Source organism: Typopeltis vanoorti, chromosome 6, assembly GCF_054136105.1.
Source record: "Typopeltis vanoorti isolate ZY-2024b chromosome 6, IOZ_Tvanoo_1.0, whole genome shotgun sequence".
Taxonomy (NCBI): Eukaryota; Metazoa; Arthropoda; class Arachnida; order Uropygi; family Thelyphonidae; genus Typopeltis; species Typopeltis vanoorti.
In genome coordinates this window covers 127,244,426-127,260,004 of record NC_143554.1, presented here as the reverse complement: position 1 = coordinate 127,260,004, position 15,579 = coordinate 127,244,426, and the positions used below count along the sequence as shown (strand labels likewise).

At 34.4% G+C, this 15,579-nt stretch overlaps 1 protein-coding gene across 1 annotated transcript in view; it reads left to right on the top strand.

Annotated features, from left to right (window-relative positions):
* The window catches only part of LOC150105925 (glycogen [starch] synthase-like), a 193,408-nt gene extending 179,202 nt beyond the window's left edge, over positions 1-14,206 (top strand). Inside the window, exons 13-14 of the mRNA XM_090394592.1 lie at positions 13,859-13,960; positions 14,111-14,206. Coding sequence (XP_090250718.1) covers positions 13,859-13,960; positions 14,111-14,206 — 198 coding nt within the window. The remainder of the gene's footprint in view (positions 1-13,858; positions 13,961-14,110) is intronic.
* The last annotated feature ends 1,373 nt before the right edge of the window (positions 14,207-15,579 follow it).

Sequence of the window (15,579 nt, the reverse complement as noted above, 5' to 3'; positions counted from 1 at the left end):
GGTATCATGATGTAGGAATTTCCATTATCCAGTGCAACTTTTATAGTGCTGTGCTGCTCACCGTAGAGCATCATATTACTATACCCATTTCTGAATTCTATCTTTAACCAACTTTTCCAATACTAACCACCAGCACCCCTGAGATACTAATTCTGTAATTTGTTACTACGCTCTTAGAGCTTCGTTTATGTAATGGAACTATCTAACCCTTTTTTCTATTTCATCAGAACTTTTCCGGAGCTAAGACTCTGATTAAACAACTTTTTCAGAGGCACTGTCAGTTCTGTTATACATTGTTGTAATACACGGCAACATAACATCCAATCCCATGTTGTATTCAGCCATATTTTTCAATATACTGAGCACTTCCAGTTCATCTACCCCACTTCTAATATCATTCTCTATCTTATTCATAACTGCAATATCCCCACCTGATATAGTCTTGCAAAGTGATCACTTAGTAACTCAACTGTTTCTTATTCTATAATCACTTTCCTACCATTGGCATTGAAACAGGCCAAAGAAACTCTTAGGATTTTCTTTAGCCTGCTTAGCTAATTATCTCTCAGAATCTGATGTAGCTCTCTTTAACATGCTCATTCATCAGTGCTTCCTTCAAACAAACTCTGACCATTTTCCATGCAATGTTATCCTCCTTCCCTTGGTAGAAAAGGAAAGCTTTATATTTTCATATATATACTTTCTTGATTGAGAATTTGACATATTTGAGCAATCTCCCAGAAAAAAGATGCATGGTCACTTTTCCCTGTTGGAGACAGAGAGGGTGCTTTGATTGCAGATACATCATGTAATGCTTGAAATCCAGCACTCCCAATCCCATGGATCCCTCCATTTCATGTTGTTAATAAATTTTCCATTAATTTTTATCTTGTATAAAAATCAAGGAAGATTTATTCAGCTGTTGTGAGATAACTTTCTCAAGCAGCATGTGAAAAAAGAAAATGAAGGTCAAAGAGACTTCCTCCCTTGTTATTTGTTTAATTGTCTTTTTGTAATGAAAAAATAAATAAATAAATAAACAGTTACATTTTGTGCAAGGGAGTTTTCAGTGGGGCAGATTTGACATCTGTCCAATAAGCCATATTTTTCTTGTCTTCAAGATAGCTTTTGCTTGCCATTTTTATGACATAACTGAAGGCTTTCCAATAATGCTCTGTTATGATTATGTGAACATACAGAGAAAAGCAGCATGGAAATTCAAGAGTGGACGTGTTAAAACATGTTCAGATTGCAAATATGTATGTGTAGTTCACTTATTATATTATTTCAATATGCTAATTTGATGTACCATCTTAACCCTAAACATTCAATAAATTTGTTAACATTTTTGCTGAATTTTTTACTTGTTATTTTCTGGGTGTGTGTATATATATACTGTATTTGTCGCGTATAAGACACACTTTTTTCTGTGAAAATAGGTCTGAAAAACAGGTGCATCTTATATGCCAATACTCAGTTTTTTATTACTTTCATTTCTGGAATTTTTCTCTGTTCCGAGTTACGCGATTTCTTTCTTGCTTCCTTGCAGTGTGGGAGATCATTCCAATTACGTTAGTTATGTATTCCAGTTACTGGAATACATTCTAGTATTTCAGATATGGATAGATAACATTTGGTCTAGGCGCTCTGGTGGGCTGTTGAAGAAGCCTGTCTTGCTAGTATGGGATCAGTTTCATTCTCACAGAAGAAGATGTTAAAAATAAACTCAAGGAATTGAAAACTCAGTTAGCTGTAATTCCAGGAGGTCTAACTAGTCAGCTTCAACCTTTAGATGTCTGTATTAATAAACATTTAAGGGATTTATGAAGGAGAAGTGGAACACTGCATCTATAAGACTGCTGGATGCAGTCTTCAGATTTTGAGGTTACATCATCAGGAAGAAGGAAGAGGCCTAGCATTTCGCAAGTTTGTGAGTGGGTCAAAGCTTCATGGGATGCTGTGAAAACTGAGACAGTGGTTAAATCATTTAAGAAGTGTGGCATTAGTAATGCACTGGATGGAACAGAGGACAAGTTGTTGTATGAGGAACTCAGATTCTGATTTAGAAGAGGTTTCAAGTGTCTCTTCATTTAGCTCTGGAGATGAATTTCTGGGTTTTGACAAAGAAGATTAAAAGGTTGGTACTCTTTCCTAGTTAGATTAGGTATTTGTTGAAAGTAGATCTACTTATTACTTTATATATGAAATACTGTAAATTCATTATAATATTCAGTGATAAAGTTTTTTTTCCTAAAAAATGTGTACAAAAAAAGGGGGCGCATGTTATAGACCAGTGCGTCTTATACACTGGCAAATACGGTATATATATTAGAATTCCATGCAATGAAAAAACTTTCAAACTGAATTTACCAACACCAGAAAGCTTAATTCTAATATCAACAATGTTCACTGCCCACAGACGCCCTGATATGTTATTCATCATTGAACCACAACTGGCACCACAGATAGTATCCAACCCTATATATACTGTTTTTTCCTATGCATACATACCTATGATAAAGTTTAATTTATATATTACATGCAGTAAGATATTAACAACAATAACTAATAATAAAATAGAACAATTATGACAACATACTGTAATAAAAGTTATCTGAATGTGAATGGAATCTTAGCAACCTCAGCATACATTTTCTTTATTATTTATTTCTTTATTATTTTATGAAGTCGAGAACTTTAACCTTTTCACTTAAAAGGAAGGACTTGACTACTCCTCTTTGGCATATCCAAATTTCCAGCATCACTACTCTTATGCTTTGGGACCATTATTAAGTAAAATAAGGGTTACTTGAACACAAGCACTGCGATACCGTGACAGTCGATCTGATTACCGAGAACTACTCAAAATGGTGCACAATTTAAAACTTAGGAATTGTTTATTTCTGGAATTTTCCATTTAATGTTTTCAGACAGCTACTAATGACTAATGAGCAGGTAGTGCATACAGTACAGCATGAATACTCTGAACAAAGGGGGTGATTTACGTCCTGCCCAGGATAGCGTGAGATTTCATCATATTACTCAGAACGGCGGGCAATTTAAAAGTTATAAATTGTTTATTGCTAAAACAAAGAGCCATATGGCTTCATTTCAGCGATGTAAAATTACATAGGCAAAGTGGATATTAGATCCAACATTATTTCAAAGCCAAATGATTGTAGAAAATATGAAAGTTTCATAAGTTGACCTGATATCTTACAAGAATGCAATTCTCAGCATCCCCAAGTTGCCTTAACTTGCACAGCTTAAGTTAATTCAGAGGCCTCTCTGCAATTCGCTCTGCAATTTAATTCAGGGATGAATTAAATTGCAGAGCGAATTGAATTGAATTAAATTAAATTAAATTAAATTAAATTAAATTAATTAAATTAAATTGATGAATGCTGAGGATTGTATTTTCGTAAACTCTCTCAGGTCAACTTACAAAACTTTCATAGTTTATACAAACATTCGGCTTTGAAATAATGTTGGATCTAATATGTTTATTTCTGGAATTTTCCATTTAATATTTATGGACCGGGGTTCATTGCATAATAACTAATAATCACTTCAGTTATAGCCAATCACACGAAGACTTCTGTAAGGAAAGAATATATCTGGAACTACAAGGCTGGTGATTATGAAAAACTTAGAAGACTGCAGGGAACTGTAACATAGAAAGAGGAGTTGGGTGGAAAGGAGACAGATGCTGTTTGGGCACTGATCAAGATACAGCAATAATGTCTGAGTGTATACCAAAGGTGAAAAGGCTAAATAAGATAGGAGTAAAATGGATGATTGATGACATGCAATCAGATGGAAGCAGCATGAGATGAAGAATATCCAATTGCATGAGGAGTACAAAGAACAGGGCAGGAAAGTGACTTGATTGTGGACAGCAGAAATGCAGTATGAGTAGAAATTAGCCAATAAAGCCAAGAAAATTCCTAGTGAGTTCTTTCAACAGGTGGCAAGTAGAAGAATGATTATATGAGGATAATGATAGTGAACAAAAATAGTAAATTGGTAACTGCTGCAGAAAATATAATTGAAGTATTTAATGAGCAGTTTATCAGAGTATGGTGGAGGAGGGACTGATGATAAGTAAAGGTATATGAGGAAGTCAGTAAATTTGATGTTATAAGGCAGTAAGACTTGACAATATATCACTTTGTGCCTTGAAGGAATGATGCCTCTATGGAGTTAACAGTAGCCGTAAAATTATACCACTTCACAATGGAGGTTGGGGGGGGGGGGTGAAACAGACTACAAATTATAGTCCAGTACAGTATGTTCATCTGGGGGCTGTGGTTGAGGTGTTGGAGAGGTTGGTGAGGACTAGGATTCATAATTGGGTTAATAATAGCAGCATCCTCTGTGATGGTTAGCATGGATTTGTTAAAGGAAGGTGTTGTCTCAGCAGTCTTCTTATGTACTACAACAAGGTGATGAATTCACTGGATAAGGGAGATGCATAAACACGATCTACCAATAACTGTCTGGGGATTTTAGCAATTTACAGTTGATATCAGCAGGCAAACCCTAAAATCGAGTATGTCCACCTTTGGCTTTGATCGCCTCCTGCACCCTTTGAGGGAGGCTTTCAACCAATGTGCGATGGACATCAGGTGGAATTTCTCTCCATTCCTCCATCAAAGTAGCATTGAGTTCAGGGACAGATTGAGGATGTGCTGCTCTGGACCTCAATCACCACTCCAATTCATCCCACAGGTGTTTAATGGGGTTGAGGTCAGGACTCTGCACAGGCCAGGCCAGGGCAGTCATTTAACACCCATCTTTTCATACTGTTCCATAACAGCTGCAGCTTTGTGGCATGGGGCATTGTCATCATGATAGTAACACGGGGTCTGTTCTATAAAAACTTCACAGTGTAGGCATCATCTGATTATCCAGAATATCAAGGTACTGAGCTGCCTTCATGGAATTGTGGACAATGACCAGTGGTCCCACTCCAAACCAGTTGAATGCACTCTACACTATTACTCCTCCACCACCAAAATTTACTGTGGGTACAACACACTGTGGTAACAAGCGTTCACCAGGCTGCCTCCACACCCACACTCTGCCATCAAATTGGAAATAGGTGAACCTTCATTCATCGCTCTAGAGTACCATTTTTTCGCTGGTCAATTGTCCAGTTCACAAGCTCTTTGCACCAGGCTAGACGAGCTACCTTGTTCGTTGTTGTGATGTTTGGCTTGTGTGCTGTGCTCTTCCATGGAAACTCAGTAAATGGAGTTCTTTTCATACAGTATCAGTGCTCACCATGGTGTTAATGGCACTCTGGATCACATCATGGATGATCTGTGTCGACTGTAGCCAGTTTTTGCATGCCACCCATTTTAAGACCCTCCTGTCTCTGTCAGTCATTTTTGGCATATGCCCTGGGTGTTTTCCTGCACTTTTGATGCCAGAACATCTCCATTTGTTGATCACATCGTCAACCATTGGTTTTGGATGTTGCAGTTGAGTGACAATGGCATGTATGGACAGCCCACAATGACACCTCTCTTGAAGTCACTGACTGAGTTCATGTCATTTTGCCATACCACCTGTATTCAACTGCTACAATGAAATACTGCTTCCTACTATCTGTACACCGGTTTTTATGTTATTAACAAACCTGGAATGTTCCATAGCTTCAAATAACAGGGATGTCCAGACAATTATTGGTAGATAGTGTACATAGGCCTTGAAAAATTTTTGCTGGCTCACCGGTCTAGTATCAACCTGGGTCTCCCGATATATCGTAGTTGCATGTTTCAATCACAGACCTGTTGAATTTAAAAGTTTTTTTGTTAATACTATGTAAATTTTTATCCTGTTTAACAACCACTGTTGAAGCCAGTATGTCATTTATTTATATATTAGTGCTTTTATCAGCCTATAAGGCATGAAGAAAAAAACACATGCATTTTATCTGACACATGGCCAATTATTATTTATTTACTTAATGATATATGATAATTTTCATGCACGTTTTCAGTTCTAACTTACAGTATGTCTTGAATCACTTCCATGAAAAAGTCAAATGCTTGCTGTGATATATTATATAACAAATATATAATATTTGTTTATAATAATAATAATAATAATAATAATAATAATAATAATAATAATAATAATAATAATTATTATTATTATTATTATTATTATTATTATTATTATTATTATTATTATTATTATTATTATTATTATTATAACAAATATAATTTTTAATAATAAATGTTTATAATATATTCTAAACAAATGGCGAGGCTAAAAACATTTGAAATCAGCATAAAAACTTGGAATGAAATAAAGCCCTTGGATATTACACATTTTAGCTATAAACATTTGAAATCAGCATAAAAACTTGGAATGAAATAAAGCCCTTGGATATTACACATTTTAGCTATGCTAATAAATTTTTTCTGAGTTCTGATTGGATCCCACACTGGCAGGCAGACAAGACCAGTGAAGTCTCATATGATGCTGTGGCAACTGAGAAAACATTTGAAAAAGATTTAGGTTATGTTTTTAGAATCAATATAAAGAAATTATATATTTTAGAAAAATATAAAAAAATTTGTAATACTTCTTTCTCATCTTTCTGAGTTTTAATATCTGCTAATTATGGTTCAAATTTTGCAAATCTATCATTGAATCCATTGTCAGTATTATCTCTAATTAGCTTATTTCAAATTTTTTCAAATATTTAAAGAGAACTCCAGTAAAAACAAATAACTGAACATGTTACCATTCTACATTTAGGTGGTTATATTGCATTCTACCTGAGTTCTCTTTAAATATTTTTATATAATGGAATACAATCCTCTTAATGATCATATTCCATTATGACAAAATCAGTCATAGTTACAAAACAGCTGGTCCTCAATAGATGCAATAAGTGAAGTAAAAACACAAAATATTTTATGCATAAAATGTGCAACAGAATTGGCATTATTGTGATTAAAACTGACAAACTTAAAACTCCTCTTCTGATGATTTCTCGTCAACTAAAAGTTCTTAGTCATAAATGAGCTGATGAACACATTTTTCAAGCACTGCATATATTGTTTATTTTTCAAAAGGCTTTGATAGATTTGCCACACAACAAGCTCATAAGTGATTTGGAATGAATGGAATTGGATAAAAGTGTTCGATAGAAGATTGCCTCTCAGAGGAATCAGCAAGTTGCTATGTAGGAGTGGTATCTGAAAAGAGGAGAGTCACAAGTAATGTACCACAGCATCTATTTTAGAACCATCATTGTTCATCTTCTATGAACTTTAACTTGATACAGACTTAACTGGGGGATATGCAGCTGTTTGCAGATGATGTAAAGTTGGAAATATAAAGAATAGAGCAAGATGTGAATAGTCTGTGTAATTGGACAAGTGAGTAGAGGGACTTGTTCCATATTGCAAAGTGTAGGGGGTTTAAAATTTGGTAGGCAAGGATGGGATGCTGAGTATACATTAATCAGGAAATTTTGAAGGAGGTAGAGGAGATGAAATCTTGGAGTGGTGGACAAAGACTTGAAGTTTATGGGTCGCACCGCTAAAATTGCTAGAATGTTACTATAGATCATGGTAATGATGAGGAGGAGGACCTTAACATGCAAAGGCAAAGAGATTATGGTTCCCTTGTATAAGGCCTGATGAGGCTTCATGTGGCAAATTTACTCACCTAGTTTACAAGTGGATGATGATATCTTAGAGAGGTTCCAGAGAAGACTCACTTAGTATCTGGTCTCTGGAATGCAGAATATTTAAACAAATTCAATATGCAGAGCATTGTGAATAGAAGAAGGAGAGGGATATGATTGAGACATGTTAGTTGGTGAGGAGTTGTTACTGGATTAATGTGGAGGATATTTTATTGTAGAGTAAAATGAGATAAGGTTAGAATAAGATGCCATCCCTTGAAGCTGTATAAGGGTGCAAACAAGGGAGTGAGAAGCAGATTCTTTTAATGGAGAGTTGATGCAAGTCACTGAGTGGAATGTAATTCAGTGTTCCCTTTGAACTTCAAATCTCTGTTAACCATTACCAGAGATCCCAAATTTCATTCACTTATCCTCTACAGAGGATCCAGAAATGGATACTAAGACCAGGGCCGGCAGAAATGGGCATGCCACATCGCTATGACGTGGGCACCGGGGCACGGATCATAAGTTCATTTTTAAGAAACAAAATTTTTATCATAAAAACAAAAAATTCTTAGAATGATCAATGTTAAAATAAATAAGGCCAGATACACCGAATAAAAATTTTTAAAAAATTGTATATTGCCGGTTGTTTACAATTTTGCAGTGAGAGCAGGCTAAATGCTTGCCTCCAGAATCTAAAGTGAAACGGTGAATGGTTTTTATGTGCAGAAACGAATTTTCATACAAAACATTTGTTGCTACGTAACCAGTCATATGGTACTGTAAAAACTCAATTGTAGCTTAAATATTCCAAAGCATATTACATTCGATTGTTTACTTAGGTTAAGTCCCATGTCAATATTGTAAAAATAAACTTTGTTTGTCTCTGTATAGTTTGTTTTAGATGTTGTTGTAAATAACACTCTGGAAGTTAACTTTATATACTGCTTTATGTTAGAATATGTTAGAGTGTTAAAAACAAAGGCAATGTTTATATCACCGAAGCTGCATGTAATAGATCTACATGGCAGCATTAGAAAGATTGTTATTAAAATTTGTTTGTATGAGAAAGGCTTGCAGGCTCTAAGTGTAAACATCTGCTAAGTCAGTCAGAAAGGTTCAAACAACTTTCTGATGGCCAGCAACTTACAATTAAAAGAAAGCAGAGGAGAACAAAAGGCGTGCCAAACTTGAAACTTAAGATGAAAGAATCATACTGATTATTTGGGGGGGTTGCCAAACTTCATGCAAGGTCTCAGAGGAGGTATAATAAAAAGGGACTGAAGCAAACAGAAGGGGCTGCACGGATCCAGAGATTGCAGCAGAAGTAGAGGGGGCCCCGGTTCCAGAGACATCCACAGAGAGACAGGAGAGGCTGCCCGGTTCCAGATGCTGTCAAAGAGGAGGCAGCTTGGTTCCAGACATTGCTAAAGCTGCCCAGTCCCAGACGTTGCCGAAGAGAGACAGAGCTGCTCGGTTCCAGACATCGTCAGAGAGCATCCCAGATCCAGATGTTGGTTGAGAGAGGAGTTTTCTGCTTCCAGAAAGGAGCTTCTCAGTTTGAGACGTCGCCAGAGAGAAACGACTTCTAGGCCACAGACAGGACTTTCAAATTGCCGAAAGGAAAAGTCCCAAACGCCATAGAAGAGAAAAGTTTCCAGTCCAGAGGGATCTTGATTGACAGTTGACAACAGTTTCATTTTTCTTGGAGGTGGCATTTTCAGTTTCTTAGAGGCGGCAATTCAAGCTACTTGAGACGGCAGTCGTCCAGGCATTTTCAGCGAGCCCAAGTAGAGGAGAAAAGGCGAGGCAAATTTCCCAAAGTACCTTCGCTCGTAAGTTTTTCTTTTTGCCATGGGAGAATAACATTTTTCGGGAACTGTACGAGTCCCGCTACATTCCTAATTGATATAGCCGAAGCCAAAATTCCAGATGAAAATCTGAGATGAAAGAATTTCCATAGAACTTTTAGTGAAAGACTTTTGACTAATTGTGAGATACACAGCCTTTGTAATTTCAAAACTTTTATATAATTCCTCTTATAGTTGTATTAGAAAGACTTTTTAGATATATGTTTAATGTTTAATAAGGTTAAGAAGTGTCCTTAAGAGAATCAATTGGCATGTTAGAAGTTGATATCAAATTTGTAAAGATAACTTAACAGAGAGATTTGGGTAACCACTTTGCGAGTAAGCTTGGAGTTTAATAAGTAAAATTTGTAAACTGAGAGTAGATAACCTTTTGTGTTAAAGAAAGTATTTTAAAGTTGAAGAAAAAAGGTTCTAAATTTTGCTAAAAAGTTTTTATAGACGGATAGAAAAAGCAATCTTCCTAATGTTTAAATTCGTGTACATTTCATAGTAATGTAAATAAATGTTATTTGATTTTCTTGTAAACATAGCGCATATTATAAACAAGAGAGATTCTGAGAGAGAGAAAGCACACACAGCTACATTAGAATAACAGAGAATAAAGTATAACGTAAAGAAAAAAGACATCACAAGTAATTAATAGAAATTACAAGTATACAAAGTTAAAATAATAATAAAATTTTACAATGTCGCAGTAATGACAGGATAGCAACAGTAGATTTATAACAGTATGCATCTAAATAGGCTACTGACAGTAGCACAGTGTGGACTATTGTTTCGTCTCTGTATCATGTTGTGTAATAATTTCTTGTGGGTATAAAATAGAAATGGAATCAAAAATTAAAAAAAAGTTATCTGGTGCACAAAATTGTAAGCGTCATGCTGCAAAAGAAGCAGATATTAAGAAACAAACTGGGGCTCTTAATAAATTTGTTAAAATATTAAAATATTCTGATGCAGATTGTCACCAACACGATACATCAGAAATCAGAGATTGACGAACCGTGCACATCATCTAGTTTGAATGAAAGTACTATTACAACTGTTGAACAAGATAACAAGATGCAGGATTTAAGTGAAAAACAGTTAAGAGAAGATTTAGTTGTAGTTGATCACGAAACTAACACATTGTTAGTCTCTGTAAATTTAGAAAATCCAGGTCAATGGGGAAATATTGATGAAAAATTACAAGTTGTTTTCATTGAAATGGGGCCTGTTCAGAAGAAAAATATAATATATCCCAGAGATACATATGGTTGTAAATTTGACGACACGTATTATAATAGAAAAATGGAAAACGGGGAGCTCGTGCCAAGAACATGGCTCATTTATTCCAAAACTTTAAATTCTGTTTTTTGCTTTTGTTGCAAACTTTTTAACCTACTGAATCAAGTAGTCTTGTAGAAGGTTATAACAATTGGAGAAATGTAAGTACAACTTTGCATAGACACGAGACTAGTTTAGCTCACATGAAAAATTTCTTAAAATGGAAGGAACTTGATAAAAATTTAAAAAACAAAACTACTATTGATTGCCAGATTCAAAGCATGTATGAAATGGAAAAGAAACATTGGATGAGTGTTTTAGAACGATTGATTGAAATTATAAAATTCCTTAGTAGCCAAAATTTAGCTTTTCACGGATCATCTGATAAATTATATGAAAGGAATAACGGCAATTTTTTAAAATTAGTTGAACTGTTTACGAAGTTTGATCCCGTTATGGAAAATCATGTTGAAAGGGCTCTACAAGGAAACAATAGAGTACACTATTTGAGTAAAGACAGTCAAAATGAAATATTGGAAACTTTAAATAATGCAATCAGGAATACAATTTTATTATCAATTTGAAAATCTAAATATTATTCCATAATTTTAGACTGCACACCTGATGCAAGTAAAACAGAACAAATTACCATTATTATTCGCTTTGTTTCCTGTGACAATGGAATTGTCAAGATCAGGGAAAACTTTTTAGGTTTTACAGATATATCAGATTCCACAGGATGTGGTTTATGTGCAACAATAGTGGAAAAACTGGAAAAATAGAACATTCCCATTGAAGACATGCGAGGTCAAGGGAATGACAATGGGGCAAATATGAAAGGGAAAAAATATGGCCTCCAAAATTTGCTTTTGAACAAAAATCCTTGAGCTTTTTACATGCCATGTGCTGCTCATACTCTAAATTTAATCATTAACGATACAGCCAAAGTGAATGCAGATACAATTAGTTTCTTTGCAATTATTCAAGAAATATATAATTTCTTTTCATTCTCTTCCAAACGTTGGGCAATCCTTTTAAAGTTCATAAAAAATTTAACATTGAAACAGCCATCAGAAACATGATGGGATAGTAAAATTAATGCAATCCACCCTCTACAATATCAGTTAGGAGAAATTTATGATGCACTTTTTGAAATTCTAAATAATGAAAATTTTAATAAAGAAACTCAGCATGAAGCACAAACATTATGTGCTAAAATGAAGGACTATAAAATTTATTTGTTCTCTTATAATTTGGCATGATTTACTTAACAGAATAAAGCCTGTGAGTAAAATGCTTCAAGACAAAAATATGAACATTACACTTGCTTTAGAATCTATCGAAAACTTAAAAATATTCTTACAAGAGTATCGATCAGATACAAATTTTAAAGATGTTCTAAAAACAACAAAAGAACTGAGTGAAGAGGTGGATGGAGAACAAGAATTTAAAACTGGTACGGAAGTTCGACGACAAAAGAAGACATGACAATTTGACTACGAGCATCATGACGAAACGCCACAATCGCCAGAAGATAAATTTAGAGTGAATGTGTTTTATACACTTCTAGATGTTGCAATGTGTTTGTTAATAGAACGTTTTGAACAACTAAAAACATATTATGATAATTTCAATTTGTTGTATAGATTACTACCAATTAATAACGAAGATTTACGAGAAAATTGTGACGATTTAAAGATTCTCTTGATGGACGGCGCCAATAAAGACGTAAATGCAATAGAACTATATGAAGAGTTATGTGCTTTCCGGGATATTTTTCGAAAGGATAATTTAAATATACAAAACCCTTTCGATATTCTTAATTTTATTGTGTCCAATAATTTATCTTTCCCTAACTTTTCAATTGCTTTAAGAATACTATTAACCTTACCTGTTACTGTAGCGAGCGGTGAACGTTCCTTTTCCAAGTTGAAATTGATTAAAACCTACTTAAGAACAAGTATATCACAAAAAAGGTTGTTAGTTTAGAGTTAATAGCTATCGAAAATGATGTATGTGCGGAATTAGACGTTAAGACCATTATTTCTAATTTGGTGAATATGAAATCAAGAACCCTAAAATTTTAATTTAAAAAATTTCAAGTATATTTATGTAATTTAATTTATTTTCTGTTATTCTGTAAAGATTTTATTTTTTGAATACTTATATTAATATTAATAAAATGTTCTAATTATTATTTCTGAATTCTTTTCTTATTTTTTCATCTATCTTTTGACTTTAAAATGAATTTTAACTTTAATTAAAATTCATTTTAATTTTGTTAGCGATTCGGGTCGGTGAGAAGGCTATAATCCCCGTATCATTATATTCAATGATTAAAGTGAAGTGGCTTTATCAAAATTTGCTTTAACTTTTGAGAATACTTTTGAGAATTTTTTGAATATTCGGGTTTTTAATGATTATCCTGCCTAGTCAACACCCCCGGTTCATTACATTTAGGGAACCAACGTGTGGCTGTTCTGTCAAAATTTATTAAAGAAATTTCAAATAATTTAAATTTTTATTATCATAAAAGAACCACACATGCCTGGATCGTTACAGGGGCTCTTAGATAGACATTGCATGCGAGCGGCAAAGACCCTAGCGCTGGCTCTGACTAAGACCACATTAGAAATCTGAAATTACCTAAGAGTAGTGGGTGAGTGAAATGGATTGTCTAAGAGCATGGTTAGTGAAAAACAGAAGGCATAGTTTGACAAACAGTGGAACTACAAATTGTTTGATAATGAGGGACCTTACATGGTGAGTCTATCCCCAAGGGAATTTGATGTTGATAGTAATAATAATTTGAAAATTTGAAGATGATACAATTTTAAAAAGACATGAAATCTTGCTTTTCTTTATTCTTTGCTGATTTCCGTTTTTTTTCTTTTCCTCTCTTACAATCTCCATTAGTTGAATGATATTTAATTTTAAATGTATTCCATTCTATAAATATTATTTCACAACAGACCTCAGTTATTGTTATTATATCCTTAAAATATAAAGTTCATAATACAATTATAAATAATGGTTTAAGTAAAAATTGAAAATATATTCTTTTCAGTACCTGTTTGACTTTGCCGTCTTGACTCCTCGTGATAGAATGATAAAACGTAATCGAATAGAACGTCTTTCTGATTTACTTGATTGGAGAAATTTAGGAATAGTAAGTAATCTTAGAGTTGTTCTCTGTTCATTTTCGTAAATAAACATTTTTGATCTCTATATAATAGAGAGACTGTTATTCACAGTCCATTAATTTTCGACCTTAACTTCTAGATTAATAATATCTTTTGATTTTGAAATATATATCTAGAATTATCAAAAAGCAAGGTATATGGCATTAAGAAAGGTCTACCAAGAAGTCCCGGATTTTGCAGAAATAGTGAGTAAAATTTATCATTTCAAGTAGAACTATAAAAAGTGACACAATATTCAGAATAATCATATCTTTAATATTAATATCAGGAATAATAATGGGAAGTTTTTGGTACAAATTAGTTTGAATTGGCCAAAAATTATAGGCATTAGTCAGACGGTTGATGCAAAGAAAGATATTATAAAGGAACAGTAATTTATTTATTTATTTATTTATGCTTATGGCTACATGAAACTGGTAAGTTAAGAATACAATCACAAATTCCAGCAACAAATGATGAAAATCTTAACATATAAAAGTTCATTACATAAAAGGCACAACCAGCTCTCTAAGTCTTTCCTTTTTTCTTTTTTTTTTAAATAAAGCAAAAGTAACTTGTCATAATCAACTATCACAACTGCTCTCTAATTATCCTAGGTATAATTAGAGAGCAGTTGTGTCTTGTGTGAGAAAACTTCATCCATTAGAGGGGACCCATTTCATATTACATCACACAAGGAGGAGGAGTTCTGCTGACACCATGATGAGGACTATGAGAATGACTACGAGAATAATGTCTTTGTGGTGAGATGGGACCATGATCTTAGATACAGTAAGAGGAAATAGAGAGAGAACAGGATTGGAACAGATATTCGTAGTGAACAAAAGTAGAAGTTCACTACGAATGTATAGTTGAAGGAAGCAGTGCATTCATAGTTACTTAGTGTCAGAAAACAGTAAATGGGACAAAGTATATAGTTGGTTGCTATAATAGACCAAGGGAAGAAAAAGGAGATGAGAATGGCATTATTATTATTATTATTATTATTATTATTATCATTATTATTATTATTCAGGCCTCCATGGAGTCAAAATACTCATCGTGGGAGGTCCTTTCTAAGAAACACAAGTCTATCATACCACTCCTTAAACGCATTGACCGTTCTTGCTCCCACCACTCCATCAGGCAATGTATTCCATGGTTCAACCACCCTCCATGCAAAGAAACCACTCCTCACCCTCCACTCCATCAGGCAATGTATTCCATGGTTCAACCACCCTCCATGCAAAGAAACCACTCCTCACCCTCTTTCTTACAGTTTCCTTTCGTAACTTCCAGGGATGGCCCCTTGTCATGACTCCTTCCCGCTGTTCAACCAAGTGAAAGAACTTCCCAGTGTCAACCCTGTAACCACCGCTCAACAGTTTAAAAGTCTCAATCATATCACCTCTCCTTCTTCTATCCACCAACCTCTGCAGTCCACATTCCCTCAGCCGATCCTCATTGTACAGTCCTGAAACCATCTTTGTTATCCACCCTTGTACCCTTTCCACAGTTAATTTATCCCCTTCAAATCCTGGGGACCAAATCTGAGAACAATGGTCCAAGTGTGGTCTGATCAGGGTCTTATACAATGGAATGATAA